This window comes from Athene noctua, chromosome 2, assembly GCF_965140245.1.
Source record: "Athene noctua chromosome 2, bAthNoc1.hap1.1, whole genome shotgun sequence".
NCBI lineage: Eukaryota > Metazoa > Chordata > Aves > Strigiformes > Strigidae > Athene > Athene noctua.
Genome location: NC_134038.1, coordinates 49,885,384 through 49,907,300, shown reverse-complemented (window position 1 = coordinate 49,907,300; position 21,917 = coordinate 49,885,384). Strand labels below are relative to the sequence as shown.

At 44.1% G+C, this 21,917-nt stretch overlaps 1 protein-coding gene across 2 annotated transcripts in view; it reads right to left on the bottom strand.

Annotated features, from left to right (window-relative positions):
- The window catches only part of CDH2 (cadherin 2), a 119,347-nt gene extending 98,255 nt beyond the window's left edge, over positions 1-21,092 (bottom strand). The window contains exons 1-2 of one of the 2 annotated variants that reach the window (XM_074899031.1): positions 20,051-21,092; positions 9,196-9,307 (exon numbers count right to left, since the gene is read on the bottom strand). In XM_074899031.1, the coding sequence (XP_074755132.1) occupies positions 9,196-9,307; positions 20,051-20,125 (187 nt within the window). In that variant the 5' untranslated portion in view covers positions 20,126-21,092. Of the gene's footprint in view, positions 1-9,195; positions 9,308-18,789; positions 18,897-20,050 lie in introns of those variants that run through there. The other variant, XM_074899032.1, reaches the window with a different exon arrangement.
- Between the last annotated feature and the right edge of the window lie 825 nt (positions 21,093-21,917).

Sequence of the window (21,917 nt, the reverse complement as noted above, 5' to 3'; positions counted from 1 at the left end):
TGCTAGAAAGGTATGACCTCGGTATCATTACTGAAACTTGACTGGACAAATCCCATGACTGGAGTGCAGCTGTCAACGGCTACAAGGTGAGGAAGGAGGGGTGGAGGTGTTGCCCCCTACATCAAGAAATGGACACTGTGAAGAACTGTCTTTGAAGAATAGCCACAAGCAGCTTGAAAGCTTATGGGTAAGAATTAAGAGACCAACACAACAAAGGGAACCTTGTGGTTAGTGTCTGCTACAGGCTGCCAGATCAAGGGGAGCCTACTGACAAAGCCTTCTTACTCCAGCTACGTGAGGCACTGCACTCACAGGCCCTTGTCCTGCTGAGTGACTTCAACCACCCTGACTACTACTGGAAAAGTAGTATGGTGAGCTATAGGCAACCCAGGAGACTCCTGGAATGCAGTGAGGATAACTTCTTAAGTCGGATAATAGACAGCCCTACCAGAGGAGATGCAATAATGGATCTGATGGTCACCAATGCAACTGAGCTAATCAGTTATTTCAAGACTGGAGGCAGCTGGGGCTGTAGTGATCAGGCACTGGTGGCGTTTGCAGTCCTGGGGGATATGGGTCAGACAGAGTAAAGTCAGGATCCTGAATTTTAGGAAAACAAACTTCCAGCTGTTTAAGGAGTTAGTCAATAGGAACCCCTGGGAAACTGCCCTCAGGGACAAGGAAGCACAACAGAGCTGGCAGATCTTCAAAGACACTGTCCATAGAGCACAAGAGCTCTTGACCCCCAGGTGTAAGAAATCAGGAAAGGAAGGCAAGATACTGGCATGGCTGAATCAAGAGCTGTTGATCAAACTAAAGGGAAAGAAAGAAATGCAGTGGAAGCAGGGACAGGTATCCTGGGAACAGTATAAGGATGCTGCTTGGTTGTGTAGGGACAGGGCAAGGCTTGAATGGAGCTGAACTTGGCAAGGAATGAAAAGAATTAAGAAGGGTTTCTACAGGTATGACAGACAAAAAAGGAAAGTCAAAGAAAGTACAGCCGCCCTGATGAACAAGACTGGCAAACTGGTAATAACAGATAAGGAGAAGGCTGAGGTACTCGATAAATTTTTCACCTTGGTCTTCACTAGCAACCTCTCTTCCAACCCCTCTTGAGTGGATTGACTGCAAGATAGGGACTCGGGGAGCAAAGTCTCTCCCAATGCAAGAAAAGATCAGGTTTTGTGACCAACTGAGGAACCTGAACAGACATAACTCTATGGGACCTGATGAGATACATCCTAGAGTCCTAAGGAAATTGGCTGAGGTGGTTGCCAAACCACTCTTCATGATACCTGTAAAGTCACAGCAGTCAGGTGAGGTCCCTAGTGACTGGAAAAGGGAAACACTGCACCCATTTTTAAAAAGGGTAGAACGGAGGACTGTGGAAACTACTGATCTGTCAGCCTCACCTCTGTGCCTGGGAAGGTCATGGAACAGACCACCCCAGAAACTATGCGAAGGCACATGGAGGACAGGGAAGTGATTCAAGACAGCTAGCATGGGTCCACCAAGGGCAAGCCTTTCCTGACCAACCTAGTGGCCTTCTGAGGGAGTAACTGCATCAGGGGACAAGGAAAGATCTACAGATGTCATCTATCTGGACTGCTGTAAGGTTTTTGTCAGTTCCACACAACATCCTTCTCTCTAAATTGGAGAGGTATGGATTTGATGGGTGGACTGTTCACTAGATGAGGAATTGGTTGGATGGTTGCATCCAGAATAGTGCTCAATGACTCAATGTCCAAATGGAGATCAGTGGCAAGTGGTGTCCCTCAAGGACCAGTACTGTTTAATATCTTCATCAATGACACAGTGGGATTGAATGCACCCTCAGTAAGTTTGAAGGCAACACCAACCTGAGTGGTGCAGTTGACACACCTGAGGGACAGGAGGGACATAGAAAAGCTTGAGAAGTGGGCCCGTGTGAACCTCATGAAGTTCAACATGGCCAAGTGCAAGCTCCTGCACCTGAGTCAGGGTAACCCCTGCTATCAATACAGGCTGGGAGATAAAGGTAAGTCTCTGGAGAAGAGCTGGGACTACTGGTGGATGAAAAGCTGGATATAAGCTGGCAACGTGCATTCGCAGCCCAGAAGGCCAACCATATCCTGGGCTCCATCAAGAGAAGCGTGGCCAGCAGGTCAAGGGAGCTGATTCTTCCCCTCTGCTCTGCTCTACTGAGGCCCCACTTGGGAGCACTGTGTCCAGCTCTGGAGTCCTCAGTAAAAGAAAGACATGGACCTGTTGGAGTGAGTCTAGAGAAGAGCCACAAAACTGATCAGAGGGATGAAACACGTCTCATGAAGAAAGGCTCAGAGAGTTGGGGTTGTTCAGTCTGGTGAAAAGAAGGCTCTGGGGAGACTTCATTGCACCGTTTCAGTACTTAAAGGGGGCCTATACAGTGGGGACAATCTTTTCAGTAGGGTCTGTTGCAATGCGACAAGAGGTAACAGCTTTAAACTAAGAGGACAGATTTAGACTAGCTGTAAGGAAGAAATGTTTTTACAATGAGGGCGGTGAAACACTGGAACAGGTTGCCCAGAGAGGTGGTAGATACTCCATCCCTGGAAGCATTCAAAGTCAAGTTGGACAAAACTCTGATCAACCTGATCTAGTTGAAGATGTTGCCGCCCACTGCAGGGGGGTTGGACTAGATGACTTTCAAAGGTCCCTTCCAAACCAAACTATTCTACGATTCAATGGTAATAGCGAATTTAAGATTTTAACTACAAAATGTATTTCCACCTCTAATCCACATATTCTGTAAAACTAAAACATTTTTTTAGTACATGTTTATAGTTTTTTTTTAGAATGACTTCTTATTTAGAACTCAACTGATTAATTCTTTGTTACTAGATATACAAATTGATCCACATACTACAACTCCGTAACAGCTTTCAGGTTCACCGAGGGATAATGGAGTTACATTTCTGTAATGTTTGTCCTTTGCGCACATCTAAAACATCACTGGATTTCATTACTTACATTTATTCTTTTTTAAATATATATAAAATGTACTACATATAAGTTTGCAATGAGAAAACAACATTAATCAGTAGCTTAATACTAAAGAGTAAAATCAGGTATCACGTACAAATGAGAGCTTCAAAGAAATTCAATCGAGAAAGGAGTCACCATTCAAATAGATATCTTACCACTATTCAGTAAGGTGAGCATATGTTACATATACTCTAGGCTATATTCTATGTTTAACTAAGGAGTGAGGAAAAGGAAGTAAGGAAACCACAACTCAAGAAAAGCAATCTCTTGCTTCAGCAAAAGAAAGCTCTGATTTTCAGGGGACAAGTATCTGAGAATGCATTAAGAACTTGGTACATGAATAGACAACAGGCATCATAAAACAGGCACTGTGTTAATGTAGTTAAGAGCAAACACAAGCATCTCTTCCAATCCTGGACAGTAAGCTCAACAGTGACACAGAAGAATTTAGGATGCTGTGGAGTACGGAAATAGGACAAAACAGGAAAGCTGTTTGAGAAAAGAGGAGGAAAAGGATTAAAAAGGCAAGAGACCAAGAAGTGGAATGCAACTGTAATGTAAAATAAATCAACAAGGCACAGCAACATCAAGTAACTGCTTCACATGGAGGAAGCCAAAACTAAACCTATTAATGTTAAGCAGGACTGAGGGAAAAAAGAAAAAAAAATTCCCCACATAAAGCTCTAGAAAAAAAATATTTGTCACTCCCACTACAGCTTAAAAGAATAATAAGAAGGATGGTATTTTGGTTTTTGGGTTGGTTTGGGGTGGGATGAAGTGTATATGAAGAGAATGTCAGAAAACAATACATTGGAGAAGAATTTAAAACACTTTTTCCTTAGCTTGCCAGTAACTCATATAGAGACCCCATCCATCTGAGATTCTTTGGCTGTCTGCCTGGAAGGAACTTGTCAACTTGTCTTTTTGCTCAAGGCAAGAAGATTTCAAACAAAGTGGTTACCATTTTTTTTTCTGTGGGAAAACAAAAAAAAAAAAGTCCAAATTTTTTTTTGTGGGGAAAGACTAAATTCCCCTCTTAGGAAATACGATCCTGCTAAAAATACTTTCTCTAACTCTACTGTTAATGTGCCCTGAAATATTAAAGCCACCAGTGCATGCATGCTACCATAGTAAGAATATAATTGTACAGAAGTTGTTTATAGAAAGGAATGAGACATAAGCCTTTATAAAGATATGCTGCTGACTTCAGTTTTAAACATGATGACTTTTTTGAAAGTAGTTTTATTCTTAATTGATGATGGACATTTTTATACATAGAATAATAGAACACCCCTAGCAGCAAAAAAAGCCAAGTGGCTTCATCTGGGACAGACAGCACCCATGTAACCTCCTACGTAATGACAAAAACATTAGTTACTTTTAAATGCCAGGCAATTCCCAAGTACCACATTCCCAGCAATGCATTTCAGGATTGTTTCAGACCAACTGATATTTTCGATGGTAAGCTACAAAGTAAGTCAGTGGGAATGCCAAAAGCAAGTCTTGTCACTGTTTGAACGCATCAAAATAAGTATTATTTTCTAAGCATTTCACAGCTAGAAAAGGCAGCAGGGACACCACAGCTCTGTTTAAGCATGCAAGACCTTTGAGCAAAATCCTAAAGGAGTAGGAGTGAGAGTTTATCCCAGATAAAATGGTTAACTCCATTCATTTTATGGTTTCATGAGCACTTGGTACCAGGCTCAGAGAGAAGGGAAGGCTTAAGCATGCCTCTTTTGGCAAGGCTGTCGGCTTGCTTCGGCTTAAATGGCTCATGAAACTGCGCTGTTACTCACCCATAATCACTGCTTATCTCAGTGATCAACACCAAAAAAATTTTTTTCTTTGTCACTGCACAACTCAAAGAGCTTCAAAGTATTTTAGAGCTACACGATCCTCGAAGGATACATTTAAGAATCTTGTCTAAGCAATTAATTTGCTTAGCAGAAAAATTATGTATTTAGTAACAGGACAAACTGTTAAGAGTATCTGAAAGATAAGAAACTGGTAAAGTAATTATCAGAGTAAGAATCTCTAGCTTTATGATGCTGCAAACCACCATTCAAGTAACCTTCCCAAGTGAGCGAATTTAGCAGAAATGCATTATTTGTATATTAAAATTTGCGGGATATAGAACAAAGATTAGATAAACAGGATGGACATATATATCAAACTGACACAAGTACTTTTTCCTGGATGAACAACAAGCTGCAAAACAACCAGCATAAGCAAGGGCATTTATTATATTTAAAAAGGAACTCCCTCTTTAACTTAACCTCTTCTCCAAATACTACATTTTATGTATGGTCCTCCAAACAGTAATCACATTCTATCCACGAAAGCAAGTTATAGGTACAGTGCCTGTATATCTGGGTTAGCTATCTACTTCTACTAGGTGATGGTTGGTGAGTTATTTGCATAAGACTTATCTTCTCTTTTTTGATGATGGAACATTTAGGTCCTAAAATACTTCAAAGTATATTAAATTTTAAATTCTAAAGAACTGGAGGCCCAAATAACTCCATGGTTTTATCATTAAGACACTTTTTAGAGGTTCATGAAGTTTCTTTTAATTTTGTTTCAGAAATTATTACTTTTTTTTTCCCCCCTTTACAGAAAAATGAAGGTGGTAGTTCTGGGCTCACCTAGTTCCTTAATAAAAATCACTGTAATTTCACTGCAGTGAATGGTACCAAGCGGAGCAACATGTAAAACATTAGAAATAAATTCAAAACTAGACCCATCATACTCAGGTTACATGCATCTAGTGATCTAGTATATCATCTTGAAGTCAGCCTTGCCAGACTTTGTGCAAGATGAAGTGCAAGACATCAGCTTTGAAGAGTTTCCAAGCCTATGACCAGAGAAGTCTGTACCAGGGGAACACAGGAGCACAGGACACTGGTGACACCATGCCAGAAGGTGGTAACAGGACATGGCCTATACCGCAGGCTACCTCCTACACAGCTCAGTCACGACCTACTAAAGGAGTAGTTTCCAACTTCTTTTGCTGTGACTTGCCAACTAACTGCATCCTTTCTCTACAAGGGATTCCCTGTTTCCTCATCCTGAAACCAAGGGCAGTCATCTTTCTCTTTTCCTCTACCCACATTAATAAATGCAGGGGGTTTTCCTTTTCCAATTTATGTTATTCTGAATATATTGCTCCACCAATTTTTCACATATTGTGACAACTGAACACACGGTGGCCTCTCATACCCTCATGCACAGAAGGAGCAATTAGTAGATGCTGACATACTATCCTACCCATATGAATGAACAAAGCCATTATCTAATTATAAATTTATTTTTTTTTTTAAAACACAACAGGAACAAGTCCAACCCTCCCTCAAAAACAAGCACCACCTGGATACAGAAATAAAGAGAAGCCTCTCCAGAAAATATACAGTATCATGTAGTGCTGGTGGAACCCTGCCCTATACTCTATAAAGATTTCTTGTAATACTTTAAAAAACAGATATCCTACATTACTGTAACAACTGAAAGGCACATATCAACAAGTCATATGATAGCATTAATTTTATTTAAGTTCAGTGAATAAGATAGAAACTGAAGTCCTCAAGAGGCTTGCCCCCCACTGTGTAAGATAAAAGCAAATGAACGAGACAGATAATAAGCATACAGTCATTTTCTTGGTCAGTGTTTTCAGAAGTAACTTGTCAAGAAAGCATCAACTCAGGTTCAAATTATTCTGCAGCTAGCTCAGAGGACCATAAAGCCTCTATGTTTGTGGTATCAATGCACAAACCCAAAGAAAAGTAAAGCTTTGACTTTCAAGCCATACAGAAAATCTACAGCTATATGTCCCACTTCTGAATTCAAACTAGTATAAGAATGCAGTTAGACAGGCAAGGCAACTGAGATCAGAATCAGGCCCATAGTTATCCCTAAGAAGCAAATGTCACGCAACTATACTTAACTTGCGGCGTCATCTGAATCCAGTTTAATAACCAGAAAATAGGCTTTTGACAACAATAGTATTTCAAAATGACAGCCTAATTAAATTTAAGTCAAAGCTATGCGATGACGGACCATATGTTTATGTGTAACCAGCAAATTATATGCTTTTAAGCATGCCTGAATTTTCAAAAGAATTAACCACTGCAGTAATGCAGCTGAGGAAACGGTGGTAGGAAAAAAACTACCCCAGGTCATTTTTCAACCAGCTGATATGGTGTGATACACACTGTATACCTCGCACAGTTTTTCCAGTTCCTACTTCCCTAAAATGCTATGCCTTTTAATACCATTCAAGGACAAACCAACAGTCAAGCTTACTTCTGAGAAGCAAGTGAAGGGACTACGTGAATGCAATGAAGTCAGTCTGCCATCCTAAGTTATTAGTTCAGATTCAGTTAAGTCTGGTCAGTCATTATCACCAGATTTGTAAAACCAATGCCAACAGAATTAGTGGGCAGTCCACTGTGGTTCCTAGCTGGCAGGAAAAAGATGGGGAGAAACTGCAGCAAGGGTCTCAATTCCATGAAGAGAACTTTCACAGACAGAGTAATCTCAAAACTTGTGTGATCTCCATTTTAAGATGAACTGACATTATAATTAACCACTAACAAACATTTGATGACTTCATGGCAGCACCTTTGGAAAGCCCTTGTCCACTATGCTTTGTCCCTGTTTCTGCCCCTCTCCCCAGGTTTGCACATCACCTACCAAAGAAGCTCTTGGTGCCAACAGCTATTGCAGGAGTCTATAGTAAGAGTCATCTATTAATTCTCATGTGGTGGGGAAGTGAGGAAAATTCTCTTTCTTCTTTATTATTTTCTCAATTGGCAGAACATTTACTTTAATACACAAATTTCTAAGCTATCCTTTAATAAAAGTCTGTGGTGGTGGAACATACTTCCTTGAAAATGAACAGAAAAAGCTTCAATAACTCAAGTTTAAATATGCTAATCAATTCATCCTGCATTCAAGTTTCCATTATACTTCTAAAAAAGCACAAAACAGGTCTGTAAATATAATTAAAGAAAGACTGCTATATACAGCATGTAAAATCAAGACCATAGCTTTCACTTCATTTCTTTTGCAGACTCATTAGAATTTTTTTCATTTAAATGTCTTGATCTATGTAACCACATTTATATGTGAAACAACAAATTAAATTAGTCCTTATTTAAGACGTATTTGAAACCGTCTAAAACTGATGTTAAGTCAGTTCCACAATTTCCAAATTAGATGGAAAAAAATAATTATGTTATCAGTTCAGAAAAGAGCCAAATTAATGCACATTTTAAAAAATGTTCTACTCCCACAAACTTGTATGCTGAAACTTAACTGATTGGCAAATCTAGGAAAGATTCAGAGCACTTGTCTCTTGTGTCCTACAGATGACTACTCTATTCCTGAAAGAGAGACATAAAAAGAGCAACAAACCAAATTCCCAACCTAGACAACCCGCAGGCAGATGTACTCACTGCTGCACATCCCCAGCATTCGCCAAGCAAGCTGCAAGCTTGGGAGCGGGTCATCCTCAGCCTGGGCATCGTGCCATTCAGATGCAGGTAGGTGCCAAGGTGAGAGCGCAGCACACACTCCACAAGACAGCTCCGGCACCGTCCTGCCTCTCCCCCAGCATGGCTCCTCGCAGAGCCCACAGTGCTGCGGTCACTGACCGAGGGCTCACCAGCAACTGTGCTCTCGTGTTGCTACCTGTCCTGTATCTTGCTTTCCATATGTGTCTTTCCTCAGCTTGCCGTGAAAAAGCAGTAAGGGAACTATCTCTGCATTAATGTGAGCACTAGGACTTGGTGTTAAGTGCAGTACTTCTATCGGAGATGTAAAGCGGAAGGGAAATTACCTCCTCATCGTTCATACACGGGTTCTATGCAAGACTGATTGCATACTTATCATACGTGGTAGTAAGAAACATCAGTGTGAATGCTGTGCTGAGAAAGAAAATTAGTGGACGATCACAGAAAGGTTCACAACATTCGGTATTTTCAAATGACAGTCAACAGAGGTGCACGTGCTACCAGTAATGCCAACAGATTTTCCAAGTCCTATGACAGTAATCAAAAAAATAATCACAGAGCAGCTGATGTTCTTTCCTGCAAGAGTTTGTGCCCTATTTAAGGATAAAAATGCTCCAGTGATTTATGGTTACAACTAGAGGAAATTAAAAAAGCAAAATAAAAATATCTTTTCTAACCCTACCGTTGAGAAGAGGCTGTCCTCCATGTACACTCCTTGACACCACTGCACTGTGAACATCTTCAGGAAATCCAGTCTTGCATGACATATCTTCACAGGTTGCTTTTATCGGTGCCTGAAAGGAAAGACAAAATTTATGTAATACCCATCACCCTCATTCACTGAAGAAACATTCCAGTTGGCACATACTCCATTTTGCTGCTGTCTTGTATAAGCAGCATCTTTGTTTCTAAATGGCTGCAATTAGGCTGTGAGGGCAAAGGGTTAATCTTTCTGATAACTGGAATGGAAGGAACAAATCCCACTTGTCTGGTAAGATCTAAATAATACACAATCTTGATTCTTCTGACCACTGAAGATTTCCACTAAATCAGTCATTGAGACTGAAGGGGAATCATAGGGGGAACAAAAACATTCCTTCCTCTGGAAATAAATGTTGCGCAAAACCCATCAGCAACTTCTTCATAGCCAGATTACATGAGAAGAACGACTTCAACCCGATTTAAGACGCTTTATTTAGTGTATTTCTTCTGTGTGAAGTTCCTCCAGAACAAGTAAACTAAGATAAAATGCTACATTTGCAGTAACTTAGCAGAACTTATATTTGCGTTAGCATTCAAAAGGATACCATATAAAGCCAAATGTTTCCAATGCAATCTCCTTCTATTTCAAAGGGATGTTAAGTTAAAAGGAGAGCAGCTCATTATTAAATTTGCACAACAAGGGAAGAGCAGAGCCACTGAAACTGTTTGTTCTCTCACTTGTTAAGAAAGTTTCCCCTCAAATCATAGTCTTAAAGAGTTTCATAAATGCCTTTTTATTAAGAAATATAATACAGCATTTGGAAACTTGTTTGTTCTGTAGTTCCATGTTCAGAAGATACTTCTGATGGCTAAGCTGGTTTCCCAGACAGTTTGTTGCCCAGTTGAAAAAAAAAACCATCCATTTTTCTGTGACAAAAGACTGAGGTTTCTTTTCAGTGGATTCTTCTTGTCTTTTAGAGCTCCACAGAACAGCCCAGTTTACACGTGCTTAAGTGACCATACACGGCAAAAACCCTTTGACGCTGTGTAAGGCAGAGAGGCCAGCTCGCACGTCAGCCTGGGCTGAGGCACACATCCTAGAAAATGCAAGAGTCCTTCCACAATCTCAAACACACCTACCTACATGCCAAGTGAAGGCCTATCCATGTGCATGCCCAGATGTAGTATATGGTCTTTGACAGCATGAGCAACTGTGCTGCTATATCATACCTAAATCTGATTGAGACTTAAATTAGATTTAACTTTTTACTTTCCCAGATGGGTTTCCATCAAGTAGACCTACTCAAGGCTGTGTAAGCATGTCTGCATACACTTGGCAAAGAAAGCCCTACAGGAAAAAGAAAGAAGGGATGGAGAAAGGAGATGATGGTGTTGTAACTGTTTACCATAGTAACCTCAGGCAAACAGCATTAGAGGGGAGGTGTGACAGGAGCATCTCAAACCACAAGGGTTTCCTCAGGGAAGAGGGGTTGGGCAGCAGTGTCATCAAGAGATCTCCACTGACAGTCATGGCCAAGCTCAGCACACCAACCCCTATTAGAATAACTTTATCACTAATACAAGCAGGGATTCACAACATATTGTGTTGAACTTACACCAACACAGTCCTAACTAAGCAGCTCAAAACTTACATAACAAAGTAAAAAAAAATAAAGTAAAAATTTACAAGCTCCAATTTAATGCCCTGTCTAGGTAAGCACCCAAGGGAAGAAAGCTTGTATCAAGTGTCCAGTTAAACTGTGGTGTGGGTTTAACTGTGACTTAAGTACTACACAGGTATCTCATCTACAATTACTTACATACTTTAAAATGTTTCTATGAGAAGTCTGAGGAGAAAGCAAACACAAAGCAACAGCTTAAGCTGCCAGGGGACCATGTCCCCTGCAAAACTGGAACTTGGATCTGTAGCTAAGCTTCAGCACTCCATTTACACATGGAGTTTTTGAGATAAAAAGATGGTAAATCAAAAATAATTACATCCCAACTGTCAGTTTCCTCAGTTTTAGAGCTCAAATCACAGGTTTGATAATGTTTCTATAATTTGAAAGAAAAATAGTAAGACTTGTTTAAACAACTACTGTACAAAAGGTGACCTCAAAAGCAAATGTGATTGAGGAAAAAATATAAAAATTGCCTTTCATAGTATCCTTAAAACAAAAAGGTCCTGGTTGGGCAGCTGAGGAAACAGCAGGATTTTGAACCAGTCTGCACTGATGCGCCTGGGAATCTTTCAGCTTCTCCAGCAATCTATATGTACTAAACAGCGCTTATAAACTGAAACAATGCCCACTGAAACAAAGGCAGGGGGACATGAATAGAGAGCCTTCTTTATTCTTTCATTTGTAGCCATCAATTTTATCCGGAAACAAAAGACTGTACTCTGCTCTCCAAAAACAGCCCTTTGTAAAGATTGTTTGAGCATAAAAACACAAGGGAAGGAAGAATTCAAATTTTCAGCAATTCTTAATCACCCTACATTTAAACGTTTTGAATTAAGTAGAAGTTGTAGCTTCAGATACACTGGGTCATAACAAGTTCAGCCTAAGAGTACTGCAAGACTTAAACCATTTTAACTCTAAGCAAAAGAGGATGCTGAAATATTTTTATCCCCTTATCTGGGGCAAAAGGGGAAAGCTAGTGAAGATTATGGGGCACATTATTGTAATTTACAGGATTCTGTCTGATTAGTACAATTCCCAAGACTATTTCAAACATAAGATAACATTACTTGTACATTCATCTACAGAAGGACACTACTTAAGAAACTCTTTTAAGATGGAAAGCAATTACCTTAGCTTGTACCCATATAAAGCCTACTTAATGGAGTTACAAAGCTTTGAACAAGCTCAGCACTTGGAAAATTCTCAAGTACTAACAGACTTTGCTAAAGCAAAATAAGGTTACTACTGAAAAACTATTCTGCTTTCCTCATCCTTTATGGCTTATTAGTCATTTTTAACCACAAAATTAGTAACAAGCATTACTATCTCCAGATGCTGTAGAGCTAACACCAAGTCAACCATGGTGTCAGATCAGGCATACAAACTCAGTACTGCAGATCTCAGATTAAAGGCAAACTGCAATTATGAAGCAACATGATGTACATTAGAAGTCCTCTGTCAGTGTTATTGTTCAATCAATTAAAAGAATTGGCCATTTTTATATACTTAGGGCAGTTAAGCCTGCAGTTTTCATACCCTGCTCCTCAGTTACTTTAGTTTCATACCTAGATATCTGAGTGTCTAGAAAACTGTGGTTTAAGTTCAAGGCTGTATTCCAGCTCAATCAAAAGAAAACAACCACCTGTTGACTATTTCAACTTCATAACACTAAAGGATTCATGTTTATGTCTTTTTCTAAACACTACCAGTAGGACTCTTGAACCAATGCAGGCCTCACATTTGTGAAAAGATTGAAAATTAAAACCAGAATAAAGCCAGACAGGATTGCTTCACTAGTGTTGACAGTTCCGGACTAATACCTCTTTCCAATTCCCATACTTTCTAAAAATTAACCATATTTAGTATGCAATTCTGTAAAGAAACATCTATTTTAAAATGGAAGCTCACCACATGACTGTAGAAGCAATTTTGTATCACAACACGCATCTTAAATTGGCAGATTTCAGCTCTTCAACACAGCTTTCAAACAGGGTTGATCTTCTCTCTGCATATGCCATACACCACTGGAGTTCACTAGTAGCTTTTAATCTGAAATATCAAAGTCTCTACTTTTCTGCTGTTTGCATCTGCATGTACTACAACATTAGATTTCTTAATATTGATTGTATCAAAGCACAAGGGAAGTTGTTTTTGAAAAAGTGCTTTCCTTTATACTCAATGTAGCTTACTTCTATAGGAAAATAAGCCTAGGTAGTAAAATGAGAAATGGAGGGGTATGCATCAGAGAAAATACACTATACAGTTACAGTCAGACATAGTACAGCTGCTAGTTGCCAAGTCCAGTCAATTCACAGGGCATTATTGTGCGAAGCTCAAAATGTCTGACATATGTATGACAGAGCGGGAACAGGGTACTTGAGCTCTCCCTCCTTAAAAACCAACATTAATTTGCAAATATGACAGTAATATTCAACTTAAGCACAGATCACAGAAACATTTGTGACTGTGTTTAAAGATAGTGTGTTTCTTCATTAATTTAAAAGCCATGATGATACCCAATACTCATTCACAACTTGGGTAACTCCAGGGCTCATTCTAACCATTTGTAGTTTTATGTACATACATCATCTGACACAGTGGGATACGCTACACAAGGTGGGTCTTATTTTATCACAAGCTTCTACTTACTACCATAAGGCGTATAAAAGATACTCTACAGGATGACAGACAAATCTCTGAAATGCCTTAGATGCTAAACTTGAAAACATTCAGCAACTCCTTAATCTCCGACTTGCTGCAAAGAAGAGCTGCAGCAGTTTATACCCTCATGGTACTCAGTACTTCAGCAAATGTAGTCAAGTACAATTTGTTTTCAACTGTAGATTGCAACTTGAGAAAAAGAAAAGTTTCTTTCAAATTGTTCTGGAAGCCAAAAGCTTCCAAAGTGGGTGCCAGGCTATGTCGTCCCAGAGTTAGTGTCACACCAGAAAGTGCTTTCGTTATGGCACCTTCACTTCTACATAGTACTCCATGAACCAGGAGATTTTAGATCAGAAAAATCCAGCTTCTTAAACTAAGCTCTCAAACATCTTCACAAAGTTACAGTATCTGCAACTTTTATACTACCATCTAGTTTAAAATGAGTTGCCACCACTGGTTACTACAGGTTACCATAGCTTTACAAATAAGAGAGTCTCACAAACTGTGTTCGTAGCCTATTCTGTTAACCTCAACAGAGAGACATTAATTTGCTTTGTATTAAACATCAAGACATTTATTTGGTACATCCCACACAGCACAAAGCTAACCTGGTTTGGACTTTCCCCTCCCCCTAACTAGTAGAACATGGAGTGCTGCATCTTCCAAGCCATATGGTCCTCCAGATGAGCCACAGCTTCTATCAAAGAAGGATGTGTTAAAATTTCAACTGCAATAACAAAACTAAGTGGAATTTCTCTAAGTCTAACATCACATTTTTTAATATTAAAAAAACTCCAAAATCAGCCGTGCTTGACCATACATTCTCATTTCTCTAAGAGAGGAAACAACCTCTCTCTGATTTGGCAACAGCCATTGTATTGCTGACATTGAACATCTCTGCCCATGAAAAGTGCTGCTAATGCGTGCAGGAGGATGCTGCGTTTTCCCCACCTTCGGGGGAGGCCTTGCAATGCCTATCTGGAAGAACTCTTTTGGGGGATCACAAAATTTTAACTATGTCTTCAGCTGCTAGGTGATAATTATATGCTAATTATAAGGAATGGAGGAGTCCCCAGAGGAGTCTGTTGGTAAAAATATTTTTTTTAAATATGTCAAGGAGTGCCTAGAGGAGAGGATAAATGCGCCTTTTGGAAACATGATATTTAATTAAATACACGAATACTGACTAAAACCAAATAGTTTAAGTGAAACATTGAAAAGATTTGGCAACGATACACCTTCCATCTTGAAAGCTGCTGATCCCGTAACTGTTTTCATAAGCCATTTAAAAATAGAAAGCCTAATTTCCCCATTTTATTCAGACGGAGCTCCCACAACCTTTCAGTGAGAACGCCAGGATCAAATCAAATGATGAATCATGCAGACTTGGTTATATACCTCTCAAGGTGAATGGCAGCACAGCCCAACACCCAGGTGAAAAAGCTCCCTCACAGGCAACTCACAGACTACAAATGCGCTTTAGCAAAATACAAATCATCCCTAAACTCATCCTGTAATAATGTACAACACCTTTTTTTCCCCCCTCTCAGGACTCACTTCTACATATGCCATATGCCTGTATATATGCCATACACATTCAGCAAACCAGTGAGTCTTGGTCCAGTGCTGAGTGAGAAGTGCTATTATAATTACCATTGCTATTGCAAAAGATGTTAAGTATTCCTTCTGCTTCCATCACTCTCCACCCCTGATAATGTCTCACTGCATTCCCATGTACAACTACTGCCACTGGGTCAGTGGAAGCACACAGGGTGTTCTGTAAGGACACTACGGATTCCTCCTATGTTTTGTAACAAAAAGCAATTTAAAATAAAAATGCCAGGGAACATTAGAGGTTGCACAGCCTTTGGGGCATAGACCCATGTTCTGTATGTGTACACTGTTTGAAATAAATTAAATTCTCATCCTAATGGGAGTGCTGGTGAACTACTGAAACTACTGCAAGTTTTCTAAACTTTTTTTTTTTTAACCTAAAAACGCATTTACAGAAACAGTGAGAGACAGAAAGAGATTAACTGCTAAATGATCCTCTTACTCAGGCAAGAAAAGCCATTCAACAATTCCTGTTCCCTACCACATGACAAGTCCCTTACGCAAGGCTGTCTGTATTGAGTAAAAATAACTTTACTCACAACTTCCTCAAGCTATTTTTAAATATACACATGCACTTCTGTCACAACTAAATTGTTTTATGTCTTACAGTGTTCAGTTATTAAAAAAACTAATAAATGAAATTATTGACGTAAAAGCATCATTGAAACTAATTAAGATGGGACACAACAGGGCTCTTCAGTGATGTTTCTGGGAGCTCCTCCAATTTCTGGGAGCATAAAGAAAAACAATAGATGGGAAGTTTTTGAATTACACATTCTCAACTGGATGTAGTTCCAAAATATGATCGTTTTGGGCAATACTTTATGAACAGATATAATAAAAACTATGAATTCATCTTTCTAGCATATTAAGTGGCATGCCTAGGTAGCCTACCCATGAAGCAGTAGGCTTTCTAGAAAACACGTAACATTAAAAAGAAATAAATTGACAATACAGGAGAATTTATACCTTCTGTTATATCAGCAGTATATTTCTGAGCTTGCTACAGTATCTACTCAGATAATCAGAACTTGCTTAATACACAAAATGATCTCCTGTTTTGTCAGCCAATGATTTCCATTCCAAAAATTCACTGTCGTCTTAAGTGACCTTATCTGTCCTGTAACAGATGTAAGAAGCAGTTTGGAAAAAAAAAAAAAAGTCTTTTCACATAATAAATTTTAAAATAACATAACCAGTTTAATATCCAAAGAGGTAATTCTCTCTTTTTTTTTTTTTTTTTCCAGTTCTGAAATTATCTGAATTCTGAGGATGTGTCAGCGGTATCACTATCACCTAGACCAGACAGACAAGGATTAGAGAGCTCTTTGCTGCAATATCCTGCCACATTTAACTTTTCAGATAGATTCTTTGAAGACAAAGCAAAACCAGAACAGAAAGATCTACATCCAAAAAGGCTGAGCCACTCACATAACTATCCTGTTCCGGGGCTTATGAAAAGCATTATAAAATGCATTCAATTCACTTTGAAAAGAGTTAACGATGTTGGAGTCTGATTTGTAAGAGATGTCCTGAAACTCATTTTTGTGCTTATACAATCACATATTTACTACATTACTTAAAATAGACCGATTTAAAAATAATAATGATCTAAGACACAGGTGTGTTATGAGAAACAGAAGATGCACCCACAACAGGAGATCTCACTGCCACTTCTGCACAAAACCGCATTAATATGCCTCACCCCAGTTCTGCCAGCGACTACTGCTGGGGGTGATTACGAGAGGGGTGCAGCTGGCAAGAAATGCCACTGTCGGATTCCTCTGCTTAACAGGAGTGTCATTTAGGGTAGTAGCTTTATCACCTGGATACATTCAGTAAGATCTGGAAGAAGACCAAAACAGCCTGCAGAGGGTAATAATTTACATCCTCCGACATCGTAATTCAAATTCAAACCAGTCACCTAGGCACAAAAGGCTCCAGAACTGCTTCATTGTTTACTTGTTTCTGAAACGGACAACGTCCACAGAGTGATCCAAGCACCTTACACACTAAAAAAAAAAATTATTCCCGTTTTGAGCACTTAATTTCTACTGCCCTTTCCAGTTCACTTCTAACTAACAGTCGTTTTATTCCCATAAATTCATGCTAGCTTTCCCACTGCTTCTTCAAATCTGTTATCTCAGTTCTAAAAACTGGAACTGTTGTTTTGGCCAGAAAAGCAAGCCTCACTCCTTTGATCCTCTCTTCCGTCAGGTTTTTTTCACATAATACTTTCAGACGCATACTGATCTGTTAACCAGAAAAATAAAGTGCAGTTTTCATTCCCCTACATCCCATACATGTTACACATTGCCAAAAATCTAAAGCCCTATTTCCTGAACATAAACAGCACCTGCAGATCTGCCTTAAAACCTGCTTCCAGTTATGATCTTTCCAGTAATTCCATAACGACAGCTTTTCTACATCACCAATGAACAACGAAGTCATCAATAACTCTAGAAAATAAAAGTAGATAGCTCTTGTGTTGCAGAGAAGAAGAACTAAGTACAAAGGTTCAATGATTCAAAAGAACATGATACAGATAACCTACAAGCCAAAAGTATTAGGGGTATGATGACAGGAAAAAAAAAAGTTAGCACTACATCTAGCTCGTGAAGGTTCTTTGCAGTATGCATGAAAAAAGTAGGAAAAAAAATAAAGCTTTTTCAATTAAAGTGTTGTACTGACACAGGTCTATAAATCTGATTTCATACGCAAGTTCCAATTTTGTTACACACTATTAAAAATCAACCCTAACCTGATTTAATGGATACCCAAACAAGGGGGAAATTGGATTCCCCAACCGTAACGTGCCAGTGACACTGAGTGATACCTAAAAGCAATACGGTTAGTTCCTGTCCTTAATTCATAGCTTGTGCTTTAATTTCAAACCTGCTCTGGGTTGAAAAAAAGCTTACTGCAGAATTCGTGCTTTAAAGATTTATTGAGATAGTAAGACTAAACAGAGCTGAAAAAACATACAATAAACAGCACCTAAGGACTAGCAAAAAAAAAAAAAAAAGCTGCATGTGCAGATTTGCTGAGATACTAGCATTTAGAGGAGAAAAAAAGGCAAGGAAAAAAAAAAATCAAAAAACCAACCAGTACAAAACAAGCCAACAAACAAACAACCCCCAACACACCACCAGCCTGTAAGTGGCACATCACAAGTTTCTGCAGAGGGTGGCTGCCTTCACGTGGCAGGCGCCCATGCCCCGCCGGGCACTGCCGGCCCCCGCCCTCTCCAGGGAAAATCCCCGGCTGCCTGGAGCAGCGTTCCAGCACCTCGCTCGCCCGGTGGCGAGTCATCGCGCCCCGAGAGCGGCTCAGAAGCCGCGGGGAAAGGCTCGACCGCCCGGGCGCCGCGTGAGGGGACGGGGGTGTCAGCCGGGGGGAGAGCGAGGAGACGGGAGGCCGGGCGGGCGGCTGCGCTGCACCATGGACAGTGGCCGCCGTCTCCCCCTGCCCTGCGCCAGCCGCTGCGGGCGCGGCGGGAGGGCGCCCCGGCCCCGCCGCCGGCCTCGCCTCAACCCGCTCCCCGGCCCGCCAGAAATGCCCCAACCGTAAATGCTATTACGAGGCGATGATCTGCGCCATCTGGCCCTCAGACTTACCGCCCTCTCCACCCCCGGCGCCGCGCCGGATACGGGCTCGACGAGCACAAAGCGAGGGGGGAACCCACCGCCGCCCCCCTCACCTACCCCCGGACACCGCTCGGGGTCCCCCCCGGCTCCGCGCTCGCTCCGGACACCCCGCGACACCGGAGACCGGCCCCAGCCCCGCCGCCGGGGGGGTGTGGGGGGGGGAGCCCAGCCCAACACCCCCCCCGCAGGCACTGCCCTCGCTGCCCCAAGCGGGATCCATTTTGTCGTCCCCGTACTCCCCCCCCGCAGCGTCCCGTCGGTCCCATCTCGCCCCAGACCCCCCTCGCCGGGGCGCCGGCCCGCGGACCCCGACTTTCTCCACGGAGAGACCCCGACCCCCCCGGGGCACCCCGGCCGGCGGTGCCCGGTGCTGCCCCACGCTCGGGGCAAGCGGGGAGCCGCCCCCGGCGAGGCCGCCGGGGGAATGCACAGCAGGACTTCCATAATAATAAATTAAACACTTCGGAGCCCGAGCCCGTCCCAGTGGAAATTCCCGTTAGCGGCGGGGGGTGGGGAAGCCCGGCGCCCAGGCGGAGGCTGATTAAATTCTTCCCGGGAAGGGATTAGCGGGCACGGGAGCCGGGGGTGGCCGAGGCGCGGCCCTTAGGGGCTGCTGCCCCCGGCCCCAGACGCCTGAGGGGCGGCGCGGGGGCTGCCCCTGCCCGGCACCTCCGTGGCACCCAGCACCCCCTTCCCCTCGCGGGGGGCGGCTGTGGGGGGGTGTCACGTCCGCTCGCTCCGTCTCTCCACACTCCGCGACTTTGCTCCTCCACCTCGCCGCGGGGCCGAGGTCCCGTTCTGCTGTTCTGCTGCCGGCCGAGGGGATAGCGGACACCCCCCTCCCCCCTCCGGCACCTGCTCTCCCAGGAACGAGGAGCGGGGGAACCCGCGTCCCCTCAGCGGCGGCGCCGCCACCCCTCACGCCCCGGGGACCCCCCTCCTCCTCTCAGCCGGCCCCGGGCACAAGCCCCCCTCGCCCGGAGCGCGGCGCCCGGCGGCGGGGCTGCCCCGGAGCAGGTGGCTCGGGGCGAGCGGCCCCCAGCAGCCAGCCCGGAGCACCCCGGCCGCGGCTGCCGCCTTCCCTGGCCGCCTCCCCGAGACCCCCCCCTCGGCGGCGGAGCCTCTCCCGCTCCCTCCCCGCTCCGGGGGTCTCCCGCCTTTCCCGGGGACCGCCGCCCGCAGGGGAACAAAGAGACGCAGCCCGGCCCCGCGCCCCGGCGGCGGCGCTTACCTGCTGCAGGGCCGCCAGCAGCATCAGCGCCAGCGGCGGCAGGATCCGCGGCGGCGCTCCCGCTACCCGGCACATGGAGGCGAGGAGGGGCGGCGGCAGGGCGGCCCCCAGCAGTCCCGGAGCGCAGCTGGAGCCCGCGGAGCGGGGCGAGGGGAGCGGCGGGGAGGGTCGGGCAGCGGTAGCTGCCCGGGGGCTGCGGACGGCGTCTGCCCCCGCCTGCCGGAGCCGGCTGCGCGGCGCTGGGCTGCCGGCTGCCGCTCTAGCTCATGGGCAGCGATGCAGCGGGGGAAGAGAGACACAGAGAGAGAGAGAGAGAGAGAGAGAGAGAGGGGCGGAGGATGGGTGAAACTCAGCTCTGGGTCAGGCTGCTTTTCTCTCTGCCGAGCCCCCTCCGCGGTGCAGAGGGTGGGCAGGGAAGAGGAGGAGGAGGAGGAGGAGGATGGGCGAACAAAAGGCTGGGAGATAAGAAAGAAGTAGTCGCTGCTGCTGCTGCGAGGCCGGCGCGGCGGTGGCTCCCCGCGGCTGGCTGCCTTCCCCACGCCGGGATCGTGCCCGCCTCGCTCCTCCCGCCGGTGCCCCCCAGCGAGCTCGGGCAGGCGGCTCCTCTCAGCGCCTCAGCCCGGGCGCGCCAGCACCGCCGCTGCTCCGGCCCCAGCCCTGCTGCATGCTCGCCCCGCACTTTCTCTCTCCCTCTTTCTTCTCCTCCCTCCACCCCTCCCCCTGCAGGCAAAACCCTCCGCTGAAGCACAACGATAACAATACCCCAGCAGCCTCTGCCTGCCGTGCCTCTGTGTGTGTGTGTATGCGCTCGCCCGGTGCCTGCCCGCCTGCTGCTGGCAGCTCCCCCTCCGCCTCCCGTCGCTGCCTGTCGGCCGCACGGCCAATGGGAACAGCACGGCTCGGCTCGGCTCGGCGCAGCGAGCACCGGGACCGCTGCTGCCTGCGAATAGCGCTGCCCCTCCTCGGCCCCCGGAGAGCCGGCGCTGGGGCAGCCAACGCGGATTCACCCTGCAACGCCAACAGCTAAGGGCGGGTGTGTGTGTGTGCGTGTAATAAATTCCAACCCACCAACTCGGTGTGCTGCAGTTGTTTGCGGGGCGAGGGGAAAACTTGCTGGGGAAGGAAGGACCCGTCCCCGCCGTGGTCGGTAGGGGACGGTCAATGCGGCGAGAAACTGCGAGGGCGCCGGCGGTGCCCAGCCCGGGGGCGCCGGGACGCCCCTGACCGGCACCCGGCTGCTGGCGGCTCGGCAAGTTTCCCTCAACTGTTACTGTTTAGCCGGTTAGCTTTTACTTTCCCATTTCGGTTCTTACCGGGTTTTGTTGGCTTTGGTTTTTTTGTGGGTGGTTTTTTTTTGTGGGTTGTTTTTTTTGTTTTTTTTTTTTCCCCTAACTACCTGCTGAATTTTATCAGCAAATGTTTTCAAAAGCTTGGCCGGGGCTGCAGTCCGCGGGTTCCAAAAATGTCAGCGTGCATAACGGAACTGGGGAGTGTTGCTGAGTGAACAGTTACGAGAAGCAAGTATCAGTGCTGGGTCATTTGCAGAGCTGGCAAGGATTTTCTCTCGCCCACAGGTCACTGAGCAAAGTTGTTTTGTGTCCATGCATCAAAGCTCCCATCCTGGGACATAATCAGGGGAGGATTTGTAGGCATTGGCCCCTAGACAATCTCACGAAGCAGTGATTCAAAATGGTGCATTATTTGTTTTAAAGCATCTTATTTTACACTTGAACTTGCAAGAAAAATACTCCCGGTTTCTGCCTCTTCTCCACGCCCCCCCTCCCCGCGCTTTAGAAGATAACGCAGAACACCGTGCTCATGTTTTGAAGGGAAACAACGGCTTTGCTTTTATATTTTCTCGGGGAAA